Genomic DNA, 12,577 nt, shown 5'->3' with positions numbered 1-12,577 from the left:
CACGCATATGTGTCAATAAAAGAATAATGCGGTTTCTTTTGTTTGTTTATTTAAAGCCTTGAGCATCATTGGTTCTTGGTGATATGAGCATCTAAAATCAACTAATCAAGACACTTTTGTCTTCAAAATGGCGACAAAAAAGCAATCAGTGTTCAGCAAAGGCCACCGGTGAGAACTACCTCTTTTTTTGTTTTGTTTTGTTTTGTTTTTGTTTTTACTTTCCTTTATTACATTCATATAATTTACCTGGAATACTCGTTGTCCCACCAAAAGGCTAAATCCTTCCGAGGAATCACTCTTGACAAAGACAATCCCACCACTTTAGTCAAGCAGCTCAATATACCACTGTAAATCACCACCGTTTATGAGTATATGGCAGTATAGCAAAAAAGTATTGCATTCCATTGAGCATTATTAAATCATTCTCTTGTAAAGATTCCATGACCAAAGGTAGGCCCAACTTGTCACATCCGAAGCACATTTCTTACATTGGGCCGCCCCTCGTTTGATCCCAGGAATAGGACAAAGCATAGCCTAATTTCAAGGGGTACACTTGTCAAGAAACCCCCAACCTACTCCCATACCGATCTTGAAGAGATATTATTTTGCGGGTCCCCCGTTGCCAAGTCTTCATCCTTATCTAACCCCATCTCTATTTTTCCACTTGTTTATTTATTTTCCACATTTTCAGTGACAAAGCAGAACTTAAGGACACTTGGAGGTGGTAAAACGCCCATCTGGAGATGGATATTAATAATTATTAAGCAGCAACTCTTTCTATATATATATATACATGCATCATCAAAGGGGCTGACCCATTGGAGAAATAAATACAGAAACCAAAAATGGTTCTGCTGGAGAAGCTTTGGGACGACGTTGTGGCTGGACCTCAGCCTGAGCGTGGCCTTGGCAGGCTCAGGAAAATCACCACCAAGCCCTTGAACATCAAAGGTACGCACGTGTGGTGAACGCAGTAATTTCATATATGTATTTTTATCTTTAATTTGTTAGGATCATTGAAGTTGTGTGCGTGCATGCATGGTTTATATATATATAATACTTGTGATCGATGGTCTTTGCTTTGTGTTAATTTAGAGATCGAAGGAGAGGGGAGCAAGTTCCAGCGGTCGGTGTCGGTACCGGCCAGCCCAGCGACACCAACGACACCGACAACGCCTTCGTCGACAACACCAATTGCGGCGCGTAAGGACAACGTTTGGAGGAGCGTGTTCCACCCAGGTAGCAACCTTGCAACGAAGAGAATCGGTGGAGACATGTTCGACAAGCCACAGCCTAACTCTCCCACTGTCTATGACTGGTACGTACATATATATTAATTCAAGCATTTGCATGTAAGTTTCTTGGCAGAGCGTCGTACACACGCTCCTCTAGTGAGATTCTTTGGAATTTGGAAACAAATATAAACTCAAATTCTTGAGAAGATCGGATCACAAGCTGCAGCGCGCACACCCATTTTTTGCCGACTTTTTGTGCAAATCATCTGTTTTGCACTTCTCTTGTACAATCACGTTATAAGATTTTCCTTTTTCGTCAAATATTTTATACGAGAGACGTTTTCTATTTTATTTTATTTTTATTGTTAATGGATGGCTTGAATCTGACTGGTAAATATTAGTGTTTCAATATGTTACCCGTTAATTTAATATAAATTAACACGAACATACACGGTAATAATAAATTAAAGTTTAATATATTTTAACGGATTCGAGTTAAAATAGATTAATTAACGGATTAATATCGGATCAAATTATTTTTACTCGTTATAAAACGTTATAATATTTTAAAAAAATTAAAGTTATATTTTTATATTTAAAAATTATAAAAATAAAATTATTAAAATTTTAATTTTGATATTTTTATTATTTGAATTGTAATTTTAAATTTATAGTTAGTTTTAAAATTTTTATAGATATTGTAATTTTAATAATTCTTTAAAATTTTATTAAATTTAATAAGTCAAATAAGATAACTTTAGATATATTCAATCTATTTGCATAAATATTCAAAATATGTTATATTGTATTGTGTTAATTTATTTTGTTATATTTATTAATGGGTTAAAAAATGAGTCGACATGAACGATGTTAAAAAATTATGTTAAGATTTAAAATTTTAATATGATAAGTTTAATGAGTTGACTGTCGGATTATAGTTAATTTATAATATATATGTTTTGATATTATATAAATACGATTTATTAACACAATTTGACGCTTCTAATAAATACATGATGACAGGCTTTACAGTGGAGAGACCCGGAGCAAGCATCGCTGAGGTGTTGGGGTTGGTTACCCAGGGTTGCATGTAAATAGCGTTTTATGTCTAATTTACTGGCAGTCTCGTTTCTATTGTATTTTGGTTACGTGCAATAGCGTTTTATCTTTAATTTACTGGCAGTCTCGTTTCTGTTGTATTTTGGTTACGTGCCCTCAACTAGGCTTGCTTTCCGAGCTGACTAGAGCGGGGGTTGTGCGAGTAATGCTAGCTAGGGTTTCGAACGGTGTTACTGTTTGTACGTTGATCTTGGTAACTCAGATCCATCTGCTCTGTAATGATGGTGGTAGGTTACTTTTATTATTAATAATATAATAAAATATGTTGATATTGAATTGTTTGTAGTTTCTTGCTTTTAATTTGCTTGGAGATTTCTTCAATCCAGAAAATGAGCTGAGATTATAATAGTTTAAATCTGGTACGAGTGGGTTATACAATGGGATTGGTTTTGAGGATAAGGACTACATTACCACTGCAATTTTATAATAATAGGACCCACATGCAAATGCCGGATAAGGAGGGAAAGAGGGACCATCTACCATCTTGCTGAAGCCTGCAGCACAGGGTAGTTGGCTCATTCTTTGTCGATGCTGATCCCAAAATAAACGAAGACTTTGGGCAGGGACGTCGATCTCTGGCCCTGTGTGCTTGTATTTTACGACAACGAATATTTATATCTACTCTTATGCGAAACATCAACGTCAATAGAACGGATTAGTAAATAATTAAAAATACGATGTCTACTTAGATCTACTCTTTCTTACGTTGGAGAAAACTTGGAAATTTCGCAAACGTGATATGTTTTTTTTATTTGGTTAATTCGTGTAATGGAATGTCTCTTAAAAATTGTTTATATACCTGAAAAGAGCCCACTGCTAGTACCAAAACAACCATTTCAGCCGACCACCTGTATATTCTGCAATGACCTCTTTCTCTATCTATCTCTCTCTCAACTTCTAATGGAATTTGTTGAACTAATGATGGGATATGTGTAAAAACTGGGATGTGAATAATCATTGTACACAAGTCATGAGAGTAAAGGAGTAGTCAGTTGTAAACACATTTTCATGCAAATCGTGAGCCGCGTTAACATATGAACTTCGGTGCGCGTGTTGTCGGCGGTTCCAAGCCACGTTGCTTGAAAGCAACATTTGACTGATCTGCGGACGTAAAAACATTATCGAACCTTGATAAGTACTCTAATAAGCTGGATGGAGACAAGTCGTTGTGTCCACTTTAATCTTTATGCATCTCTCGACTTCTTCAAACTCTTAGCGCTGGGATCTCCATTGATTGGTAGTATAGTTTTATGTACCATTAACTTTGGTAACCGAAGGATGAGAGAGCTTGTTCTTCAGGACAAACCCGTCACAAGATTGGAGTTCCACGACTTCCTCTCGTATGCCAGTAGCTGAAAGATAACAATTAAAACAAGAGGATCAATTTAGGAATCCAACCACAAACCAGAACATATGCCTAAACAACTGTTACATAAAAAACTAAGTCTGAATGCTTCTTCTATGTTGGCATGAGTGCGTACAGTTTGCAAAAGTATCACTTGTAAAAGAAAATTCTAGAAGTGATTACCAGATAGCCATGGATGAAGTTGTTAGGTACAAGTCCTGCCAAAGTTTCCTCCTCCCCTAAGATTTGCAACTTGTCTTTGTCTGGATCAATTATACGGGACATGGCCAGTGGAGAACTTGCAGAGTTCGAAAGGTTGATTTTTGAATGCAATTCTTTTACCAGGTGTATTGCTACTTCATCATTTTGGGTTGCAGTTTGCATGGCTACATACTATATTAACAGGCACGAGAACCAGACTCAGTAGAGAAGACACAATGCTTTAAAATGTGATGAATTGAAATCAAATAAGGAAACGGGGTATAGAACTCAAAACAATAATGCCACAACAAAAACATGAAAAGAAAAACAGGGTATAGGGTTTGGAAATAATACCTGGCACAGCTGTCTAACTGACAGGGTAGGCCTGCAGCAAAGGTAGGGTCTCTCCAAACTGGGTATGCTTTGTTCATCAAATGAAACGAGCATGAGGTTGATAGTCGACTGTAATAACAAAGAAAATATTATACATGACAAGGAACACTCTTAATGTAACAGAGAGCTAGAAGCATTCAGAGAAAAGAAAGAAAATAACGTCATAACCTAAGCCAAGTTGAAACCACAAATGGATTTCTCAATTCCTTATCAGCCAAGTCCCAAGAAAATAATTCAATATACTTTACCTCACCATCATTTTTGTCTATGTTGCGTAGATAATCAACCAGTTTTGAAAGGCGGCTGTTTCGAGCACTTTTACCATTTCCGCCACTCATACTGCCATATCGTGTGTGACTCCGCATGCCACCTTTGCCCCAGGCAAGCCTTTCTGAGCTGCTAACAAGTCCAGCAGATGCACCCAAAGATTCTTTAGATTCTTTATTCACTTCAGAATCATTTTCGTCACCACCTCCATCAGCACCAGCAGCTGCCAGAGAAGGCTGAGGAAATCGAGCCCCTCCCCATCTTTTGCTTCTTTTTGGTCTCACTTCGGTGTGCTCATCAGCGGAAGATGAATCTTTGCCTCCATCATTACCATTTGCATCCTCATTCTCATCAGATCCTTGACTTTCAGCAGCATTTCTATAGTTCCTCCTTCCTCTCAAATGAGCATTTCGATAGCCCCGTGATCTCCTAACAAATGCAACTGCAGTGGCTTTAGCTGTTGACCGCTTCTTACCCAAAGCTTCTGCTTGCCGCCGAAAAGTTTGCGCAATGGAAGCTTGAATCTATCAAAATAAAGCTGAATGACTAATGTATAGGTGGAAAAATAAGTTGATTAACAGTTCTGCTGGTCAATAATTACAAGTGGAAGCCCAATCCTCAGATGGTCAAAATCAATGATATTGTACCGTTCTATCAGAAGGCACTGTACTATTTAAAACAATAGAGGTTGAAATTTGAAGGCATATCCCTGTGGTTTTATCACTGGCGTATGCCATGATTTTACATGAAAAGCACATTATTTTCTCCTCTTTTGCTTCTTCTTTTTTGTTTGTCCTGGTGACAATAAGGTTTTCCTTAAGAAGCAATACTGGAACACAAATACGTGACCCAGGGAACAATAATAAATGAACTTATGAACACCAAATAAATGGACAGGAGTAGGTGGGCACAAGGCTTCATAGCTGAACTTCAAAAGCTATACCTGCTTATTGCGAGCCATTTCCTCATCATGGAAAGCCAGTTCCTAGGGCAGACGCACAATTCGAATGCATGACATAAGAAAATGATACCGTAAATCAAATTCTAATAGCGATGCCATATTTGATTAGAATATACCTCTTCCTCATACTTGTCAATATCTGGATACAAAGCAGCAATTAAGGCATCATAGTTAGGATCATCTCTTAAGGAGCGACGACTGGCACAATGGGTCCGGCAGGCAGGGCATTCATTGTTCCTGCAGTGAATAACAATTACCAATCAAAATAAGAAAATATTTTAGCTTACAGTTAAAATTTTTGATAAACTCATAAGATCAGGACAAACAGTGCTACTGGTGAAATTTGATCCCGGTGTTTCAATGAATCAAACATGCCCAAGAGAGATAAGAAGATGACATACCCCATCCGCATAGATTTGTCAATGCATTCCCTACAGAAGCGATGCAGGCATTCCATTACAGTTCTAGTTTTCCGAATGATCCCTACACATAAAAATAGGGAACAAATGATTACTCCCGAAAAGAATAGGATGGTAATTCAAAGCAGTGAACAATCAATGGCATCACATCTAAACCATTTAAGAGATATGATACTTTATCCTATGGAGGCCAAGTATCTAGGTCTCATTTAAGAGCACGGGTTTTGCAGTGAGTTTTTCCTAGTCTGCTTGAAGATCCACATATCACTGCTACTTACAGATAAACACCAAAATGTAATTAAGGAATAATAATAAACATCCAGTAAGAGTGCTAACAAAAACGTTCACCTGTTGTTTACAAACAGAGTAAATCTCACAGTAACACAAGTGAAAGGATCTAGAGTTCATAGACATATCCCTATGATTTACACAGGCAAAGAGGAATCAAGCATCCAAATTCAAACGTAGTCATTAACAAAGAAAATAAACTGACAGGTGTATTTTCTAGAAATAGGTCCCTGGATGGAAACCAGATAGAAAATAGATTAGTCTCCATATATCTACATCTAGAATAAGTTATCATGCAAAGATACATTTGATAGATTGTAACGACCTAAGGAAAACTCAAATCACACACAGGCATATACTTTAAAAGGTCAATGCTACAATTGGAGCTCGTTGGAATTATTGGAAAGGGCAAGAAATTCTCCCTCTAAACAATGAAGGATCTCATTCACCATTTTCCTATACTCTGTCCGGGGTATTACAATCTCCCACTTTATATCCCTAGCATTCTCATGAGGCCATTCCATTATAGGTGGCACAACTCAAATCCCACACTTTCTATCAAGAATTGGCTCTAATACCATTTGTGACGATCTAGGAAAAGCTCAATCCACATATGGGCCTATACTGCAAAAGAAATAATACAATTTGAGTCCATTGAAATGGTTATAAAGGGCAACAATTTATCACTTCTAAGCAATGTGGAATTTCATTCACCGCCTTCTTCTAGTCAATCCGAGGTATTATGTTGATGCCAATAGTGCTCACATGGTAGATTCTATTGAAACAACCATTCTACAAGAAATTTCAGAAATATCAACTACCTGACTAGTGGGCATTCACTGAATGTTTATGGTCAAATGCACATATGTGGTGCTTTCAGACCATATTTATTTAATACTACATTTTTCTCTCAAAAAAATTTATTTAATACTACATCAAACACGAACACCATATCTAAATAGAAGCGAGCATGCATCACCCTTTGGAAAGCAAATTAATAACTTTCCATATGGCTGTAGAAGAGCACCATATGCAACTATTTCTTATATTTAGCAAAAAATCACAAAATGTTACCTAGACAGATTGGACATTGTACTTCCTTACGGATATCTGACAGTTTCACTGCAACAAGTCTGCAAGCAAAAAGCAAGACAGATAATGTTACCATTCACCGTTAATCAATAGATAGGTAGCTTGTTGTATGCACTTCATACTCAAGTATGCTTTATAGAACTTACTCCCAGATATATAAACAATAAGAATTTGTATTTGAAACTCTGCAGAAAGGGAATGATTGACCTTCAGGTGAACCTACTTCCCAACACCCAAACCAAAAGACCAACATCTTCTATTGCTTGTATTTCTTACTTAAATTGATATTATTATATCTTAGTAAATATAACCAGGACATATAGTCAAGCACCATGTAAAAGCAACATGAATGGGGGGAAAAAAGAAAAAGGTACCACAACTAAGCTGCACACAACAGATGAGATTGCGATCATACAATCAGACATTTCAAAATGCAAATAGATATCATATCATTCTCATGTTATAAAAATAACTGAAGAAAGAATGTATAAATTGCTGCTTTTTTCCATTAAATCTGTCTAAGATCACCTCAATTACGTGATACCACATGCAATTGATAATAATTTCCAAGTGAAAGAAAGCATGTTCAAGCTATAGTTGTAACACTTACATTGAAACAAGTTCTTGTATATTTTCACAAAAGCGGTTAGCAAGGAATCAGTATTTAATATGGTTTTCTTACAATGGAGCAGGTTAATAGCTTTGTGTAAGCACAAAATTTGAGGATAAAGACAGAGAGAATAAGACAAATAGTGTAGCTTCCAGCAAACACTATATAAGCAAGTCGAACCCCTTTTCCAAGATGGAATTTGGGGGAAAGGCTTTCCTGAAATACCAACCTGAACCACAGTATCAACACAAGTGTTTCCCACAAATAGAACATTCAGGGCCCAAAGGTCCCTGGGTCAAACTTGTCACTCACCTGAATGGTAACAGATTACAGAAACAAATGTTCCCTTATGCTGTTAATACGCCAATCAAGACTGACATGTAGACTTACATTAGCAACTTGGCCATGGCGTTGCAGTTTTCCAGATTCCAAAGGAAGCAGTCTCAAAGTTTTAGCAATCACTCATGATGCAAAAGTATGAATTTTCTAGAGGGCAAACCCATCTTAATAACTATGAGTCAGTGTTTACTGAGCGAAACACTGACTCATACATTCTGATAAAACCATGAGGATTACATATTAGGTCAAGCATACAAAAACCAGAGAGGAAGACTTTGCATGTTAGAACTATTTGACATGTCCAGTAAATATATATAAAAAAAATTAACATGTTTCAATGTCCCAAGATCTAGAAGGTTAATAAAGATACTGTTCAAAAAATAATTTGACATCTCAGATTTACAAAATATACACCAGGAATATGGATGAATATGAAAATGTCGCATATGGGTGGCTCTCACACCTTTGAACGCCAATATAGAGTTCTTGGGAAAACAACTATCAATTCACCGTTTAACATTGTCCAGTACTGCATCACTATCAAACCAAACAATTCACGTGCAAAAGATTTACATAACCCATCTGAGCTTTCAGACGAATTAAATTCATGGTCAGGACAACATTTAAAGTTTTCCCAACAAATAGCGGATCACAGTTAATGGAAACTCCTGTAAACAAAAGGCAACATGGTTCCCTGGCTTGGAATTGAAATAGAAAACGTAATAATCATCATCACGCATGGCGAGCACAATAACAAGCCTTCACAGCCCTCCAAAATTTTTGATCACCAATAATCAAGAACAAAACGGCCGGTACAGGAGGTCACCAATGATAAGGTGTCCATTTTAACCAACTCCTCGACCAATCTACGTGGATCATGTCAGAGCAACACATGACTAAATGCAATCAATACGAGGATGCAATTAAAAGATCCCTGATCAGCAGCTCCATACAAAATTTCGACAGAGAGGCAAAATCCCAATACCAAGCTGCCGCAGAGCCTACCATGCAACCAACTATCATGCATATATAGTAATTCGAGTCAAAATCTCCACGACCCAGACGATCCAAACCCGATCTCCACCATCCTTCATCGAACTCGACGCGGCAGCGTCCACATTAGCAGAGCACGTAGAGCAAAACCCATCACAGAATAACCACAAACCATGACCATAACCATTCAAACACACTCACAATTATCACTCGCCGAACACCCGTGTAGCACTTCCTTGAGAAAATACATGTAGAATACAACAAAGAAGCAGTGCCACCATACAAAGCACGTAGATCCCAAACCAAACACAGCATTCACACACCATGAAGCTCTATAATTCACTCACACATATACACGCCCCGAATAAGAAAGAAAAAAACTACGAAACGAATAGCACAAAGAAAGAACGTACTCGTCCTTGTTTTCCCCGTTACTCGACGAAGGGCTTCGATCAGATTCTGAGAAAATAAAAGGACGGCGTTAAGCGAACGAAGAGTCAAAATTTGAAAGTAAAATGTGTGCAAACGGGTTCTTTTTGTCGTCGAAATCTTCGAGTTTCCGGGAGGTGATTTTGGGGAAGCTAAAGTAAAACTCGTACCCTCGGCGTCCTCCGGTTGTTCATGGTGGTTGTTGGGGTTATCTTGCGCAGGATCATCCTCCGCAACATCGAGAGCTCGCTTCTGAGCCGGCATTGCTTTCGGTCGAAGCAAAACCCAGACAATCTTGAAGAAGGTTTGTACACGGTTATGGAATCGGTGGTTACTCTGGTTAGAGAAAAATAGAGGGGGAAAGAGAAAGATGGAGGTGGCGCAGTGTGGTTATGGCGGACTTGACCCTCAGGAACACACAGAGAGGCGGAGGGGTAGGGAGACTACAAAGCTCGTGGAATCACCGATATTTATTTCTCTTTGTAGAAATTTGTTAGATAATCGTAATGCCTCCCCGGTGTATGCAGAACAACAGCACAGCCTACTTCTTTGATCTACACGTGTTACCTTTAGGGGCATTTTAGTACAATCACGGCTTAGAGAAAAAAATAAATAAAAATTCTGTTGACGTGAAATGCCTCTGCAACCGTGAGATCGTCTTGAATTTCTGTAATCGCTTCTTACAAGAAGTTGCGGTTAAAAACTTAAAACAGATAGGAATATCAATTAATAATATATATATTTATCTCTTTTGCTTAAATTCTTTTAAATTTATAACTTTTTCTTAAAATAATAATAAAAAAAAAAAAGTAAAATCATCAACTTTAGACAATTATTAGATCTGCAAAAAATATGTTATAAAATTAAGTCTCTAAACATACAAAAAGTTATTGTTTTTAATAATAAATTTCAATTTGTTTTAAAAAATTAAATGAAACCATATCTAACGTTACTTTTTTATAAACAAAAATGTTATGTGCGATTTTTTTTGTGCATTCTTTTATGCACTTTAATGATATGATTAGTTGGATATTAAAAAAAAATTAATCCAACCAATTATATCAGTAGAGTGCAAAAAAATACGTAAAAATAATTGTATATAGCATTACTTTTTATAAAATACATATATAATTGGAGGTAGAAACAGAGTAATCCTTTCTTTGTAATCTATTAGTGGAAGAGTTGGAAGGGAGGGCGAGAATGTCGTCAGCACAAGGATATCAGTCCATCAAGTTTTGTGCAGTGGGAGTCGATATTTTGGTGAATTTTGTTGGTAAAATCATAGCTAAAAAGTGGGTAAGAGAGTTGGGAGTAATTCCAATTTCCAATCATGGATGGCTTTTTATTATTTGTCAGGAATTGTCCTCCACAGTGACTGTCCAGACCAGACCGAATGAAGCTGCTTAGGTTACAAAATTGGGGTCTGTTCCTGGGATGTGCTATCTACCAGATCCCATCAACTTACCTAATAATTATATATATATATATATTAATTTTATATATAATTACTTCTACTTATTTTTTTTATATATTTTATCAATTTAATTAGTTTTGTATTAAAAAAATTAATCCAGTCAATTATATCAATAAAATATATAAGAAATAAGTAAAAGTAACTGTATATAATATTACTTATATATATGTATGTGCTTTTTTCTTTTCATTAACCATCTCGCACGGCCAGGGGGGTGGTGGGGGATGGAGAAAACTATATTACAATGCTCCCTATATAACGACAACCATATAAGTAATAAAATTGATTCAATACTTGTTGGGAGAGTAGGCATTTGAGATTTTGTCAAAATCAACGTGCACATTGATTATAAATATCATCCTTTAATAAGTTAATTTCGTTGGGATCGAGCTGTGGAGCTTTAAATTATATGAAGGATAATGCAGGATTGAGATGGATATATGATTGTGTTTATTTCATTTGATTAGATTGTCAAATAAAATGATTAAACTGTTTTCTATTTTACACTAAATAGATAAGATGGATTGTATTTAGATTTAAAGCCTCAACTTTGTGAAAAATGCTAATTAAAGTTGGTAAATAAACATCAGTTCTATGTGCATAACTTGAATGTAAGTAACTTGTAGGCAACTGACAGATATAATAAGAAAAAGATTACTCATGCTATGTGAATACCAATAATGTCAATCGGTCACACAATGAGAGTTGAAATTAGATGGTGCAAATTGATATCATATATGCATTGGATTGTATCAGAAGCTCGAACAGATGATTCTTTTTCCAAATTGAGGGAAGTGATTCGTGGGGAACTGGTCTTCATGCTATACATATGAGTTGTATATCCAATGCATGCTAGCATACACTTTATAGGGTCGACATGCTTCTTACATTCACGTACAGCCGAAAATGCAGAGGTCATATTCTTGTGATATAATACCCCTTATATTTAAATATTTTGGACAAATTCGTTTTCAGCATATTAATAACTAACGTGGAAAAGTAAGTTTTTTTGTAAGTTTTTCTTAAATACAATTAGCATTTTTCTTAATATAGTAGTACCGAATTGCCTAAAGAAGAAATTAAATACACTTGAGATGTAAGAACTTACATTTTACACAATGAGATTAAGTTGTAGCATCGGATGCCCAAGGTCCCAATCAAGTAGAGGATTGACGTCGAAGAGGCTTATTAAATGTGACTAGTGAAGGTACTCAACACTATCAGAGTTGGAGGCTTCCAACCCAACATAAGCATTAGAGGCATTTCATGTTGAAGTTAGTCGGCGAGCTTTTTGTTCTATCTTTGCAGGCGATACCAGTCAGGAAAGGAGGTCTCAGTCTTTGGCATCCGAAAATTATACCAACAGAACATTTCATAATTTTAAATTAGACATTCTGCTCGTTAGAAGAACT

The 12,577-nt window shown here is 36.4% G+C and overlaps 2 protein-coding genes across 3 annotated transcripts; one reads left to right on the top strand and one right to left on the bottom strand.

Annotated features, from left to right (window-relative positions):
* The first annotated feature begins 731 nt into the window (after positions 1-731).
* On the top strand, positions 732-2,630 carry LOC122279055 (auxin-repressed 12.5 kDa protein-like). Its single transcript, XM_043089371.1, has 3 exons — positions 732-951; positions 1,096-1,318; positions 2,259-2,630. Exons 1-3 carry the CDS (start codon positions 846-848, stop codon positions 2,293-2,295), a joined length of 366 nt encoding a protein of 121 aa, XP_042945305.1. The 5' UTR covers positions 732-845; the 3' UTR covers positions 2,296-2,630.
* Positions 2,631-3,283: 653 nt separating this feature from the next.
* Positions 3,284-10,177, bottom strand: LOC122279054 (putative E3 ubiquitin-protein ligase RING1a). 2 transcript variants are annotated; one of them, XM_043089369.1, is made up of 10 exons: positions 9,862-10,176; positions 9,676-9,721; positions 7,303-7,361; positions 5,923-6,004; positions 5,638-5,758; positions 5,504-5,545; positions 4,542-5,084; positions 4,255-4,362; positions 3,883-4,092; positions 3,284-3,706 (listed from the first exon to the last, which is right to left on the bottom strand). In XM_043089369.1, exons 1-10 carry the CDS (start codon positions 9,953-9,955, stop codon positions 3,650-3,652), a joined length of 1,362 nt encoding a protein of 453 aa, XP_042945303.1. In that variant the 5' UTR covers positions 9,956-10,176; the 3' UTR covers positions 3,284-3,649. The 2 variants fall into 2 exon arrangements, with proteins under 2 accessions (XP_042945303.1, XP_042945304.1); XM_043089370.1 differs by lacking the exon at positions 5,504-5,545 and having other exon boundaries at positions 9,862-10,177.
* Positions 10,178-12,577: the final 2,400 nt, after the last annotated feature.

Source organism: Carya illinoinensis, chromosome 10, assembly GCF_018687715.1.
Source record: "Carya illinoinensis cultivar Pawnee chromosome 10, C.illinoinensisPawnee_v1, whole genome shotgun sequence".
Classification (NCBI taxonomy): Eukaryota; Viridiplantae; Streptophyta; class Magnoliopsida; order Fagales; family Juglandaceae; genus Carya; species Carya illinoinensis.
Note: the sequence above shows the minus strand (reverse complement) of the source record. Positions and strands in the feature narration are given on the sequence as shown.

Excerpts from the sequence above, each read along its gene's own strand:
- LOC122279055 (XM_043089371.1), top strand. The coding sequence starts at position 846 with ATGGTTCTGCTGGAGAAGCTTTGGGACGACGTTGTGGCTGGACCTCAG. Across the intron at positions 952-1,095 it reads CAAGCCCTTGAACATCAAAG|AGATCGAAGGAGAGGGGAGC; the intron begins GTACGCACGTGT and ends GTGTTAATTTAG. Across the intron at positions 1,319-2,258 it reads TCTCCCACTGTCTATGACTG|GCTTTACAGTGGAGAGACCC; the intron begins GTACGTACATAT and ends ACATGATGACAG.
- LOC122279054 (XM_043089369.1), bottom strand. The coding sequence starts at position 9,955 with ATGCCGGCTCAGAAGCGAGCTCTCGATGTTGCGGAGGATGATCCTGCG. Across the intron at positions 7,362-9,675 it reads AACGGGGAAAACAAGGACGA|ACTTGTTGCAGTGAAACTGT; the intron begins GTACGTTCTTTC and ends TTTTGCTTGCAG. Across the intron at positions 4,363-4,541 it reads TAGACAAAAATGATGGTGAG|TCGACTATCAACCTCATGCT; the intron begins GTAAAGTATATT and ends TTGTTATTACAG.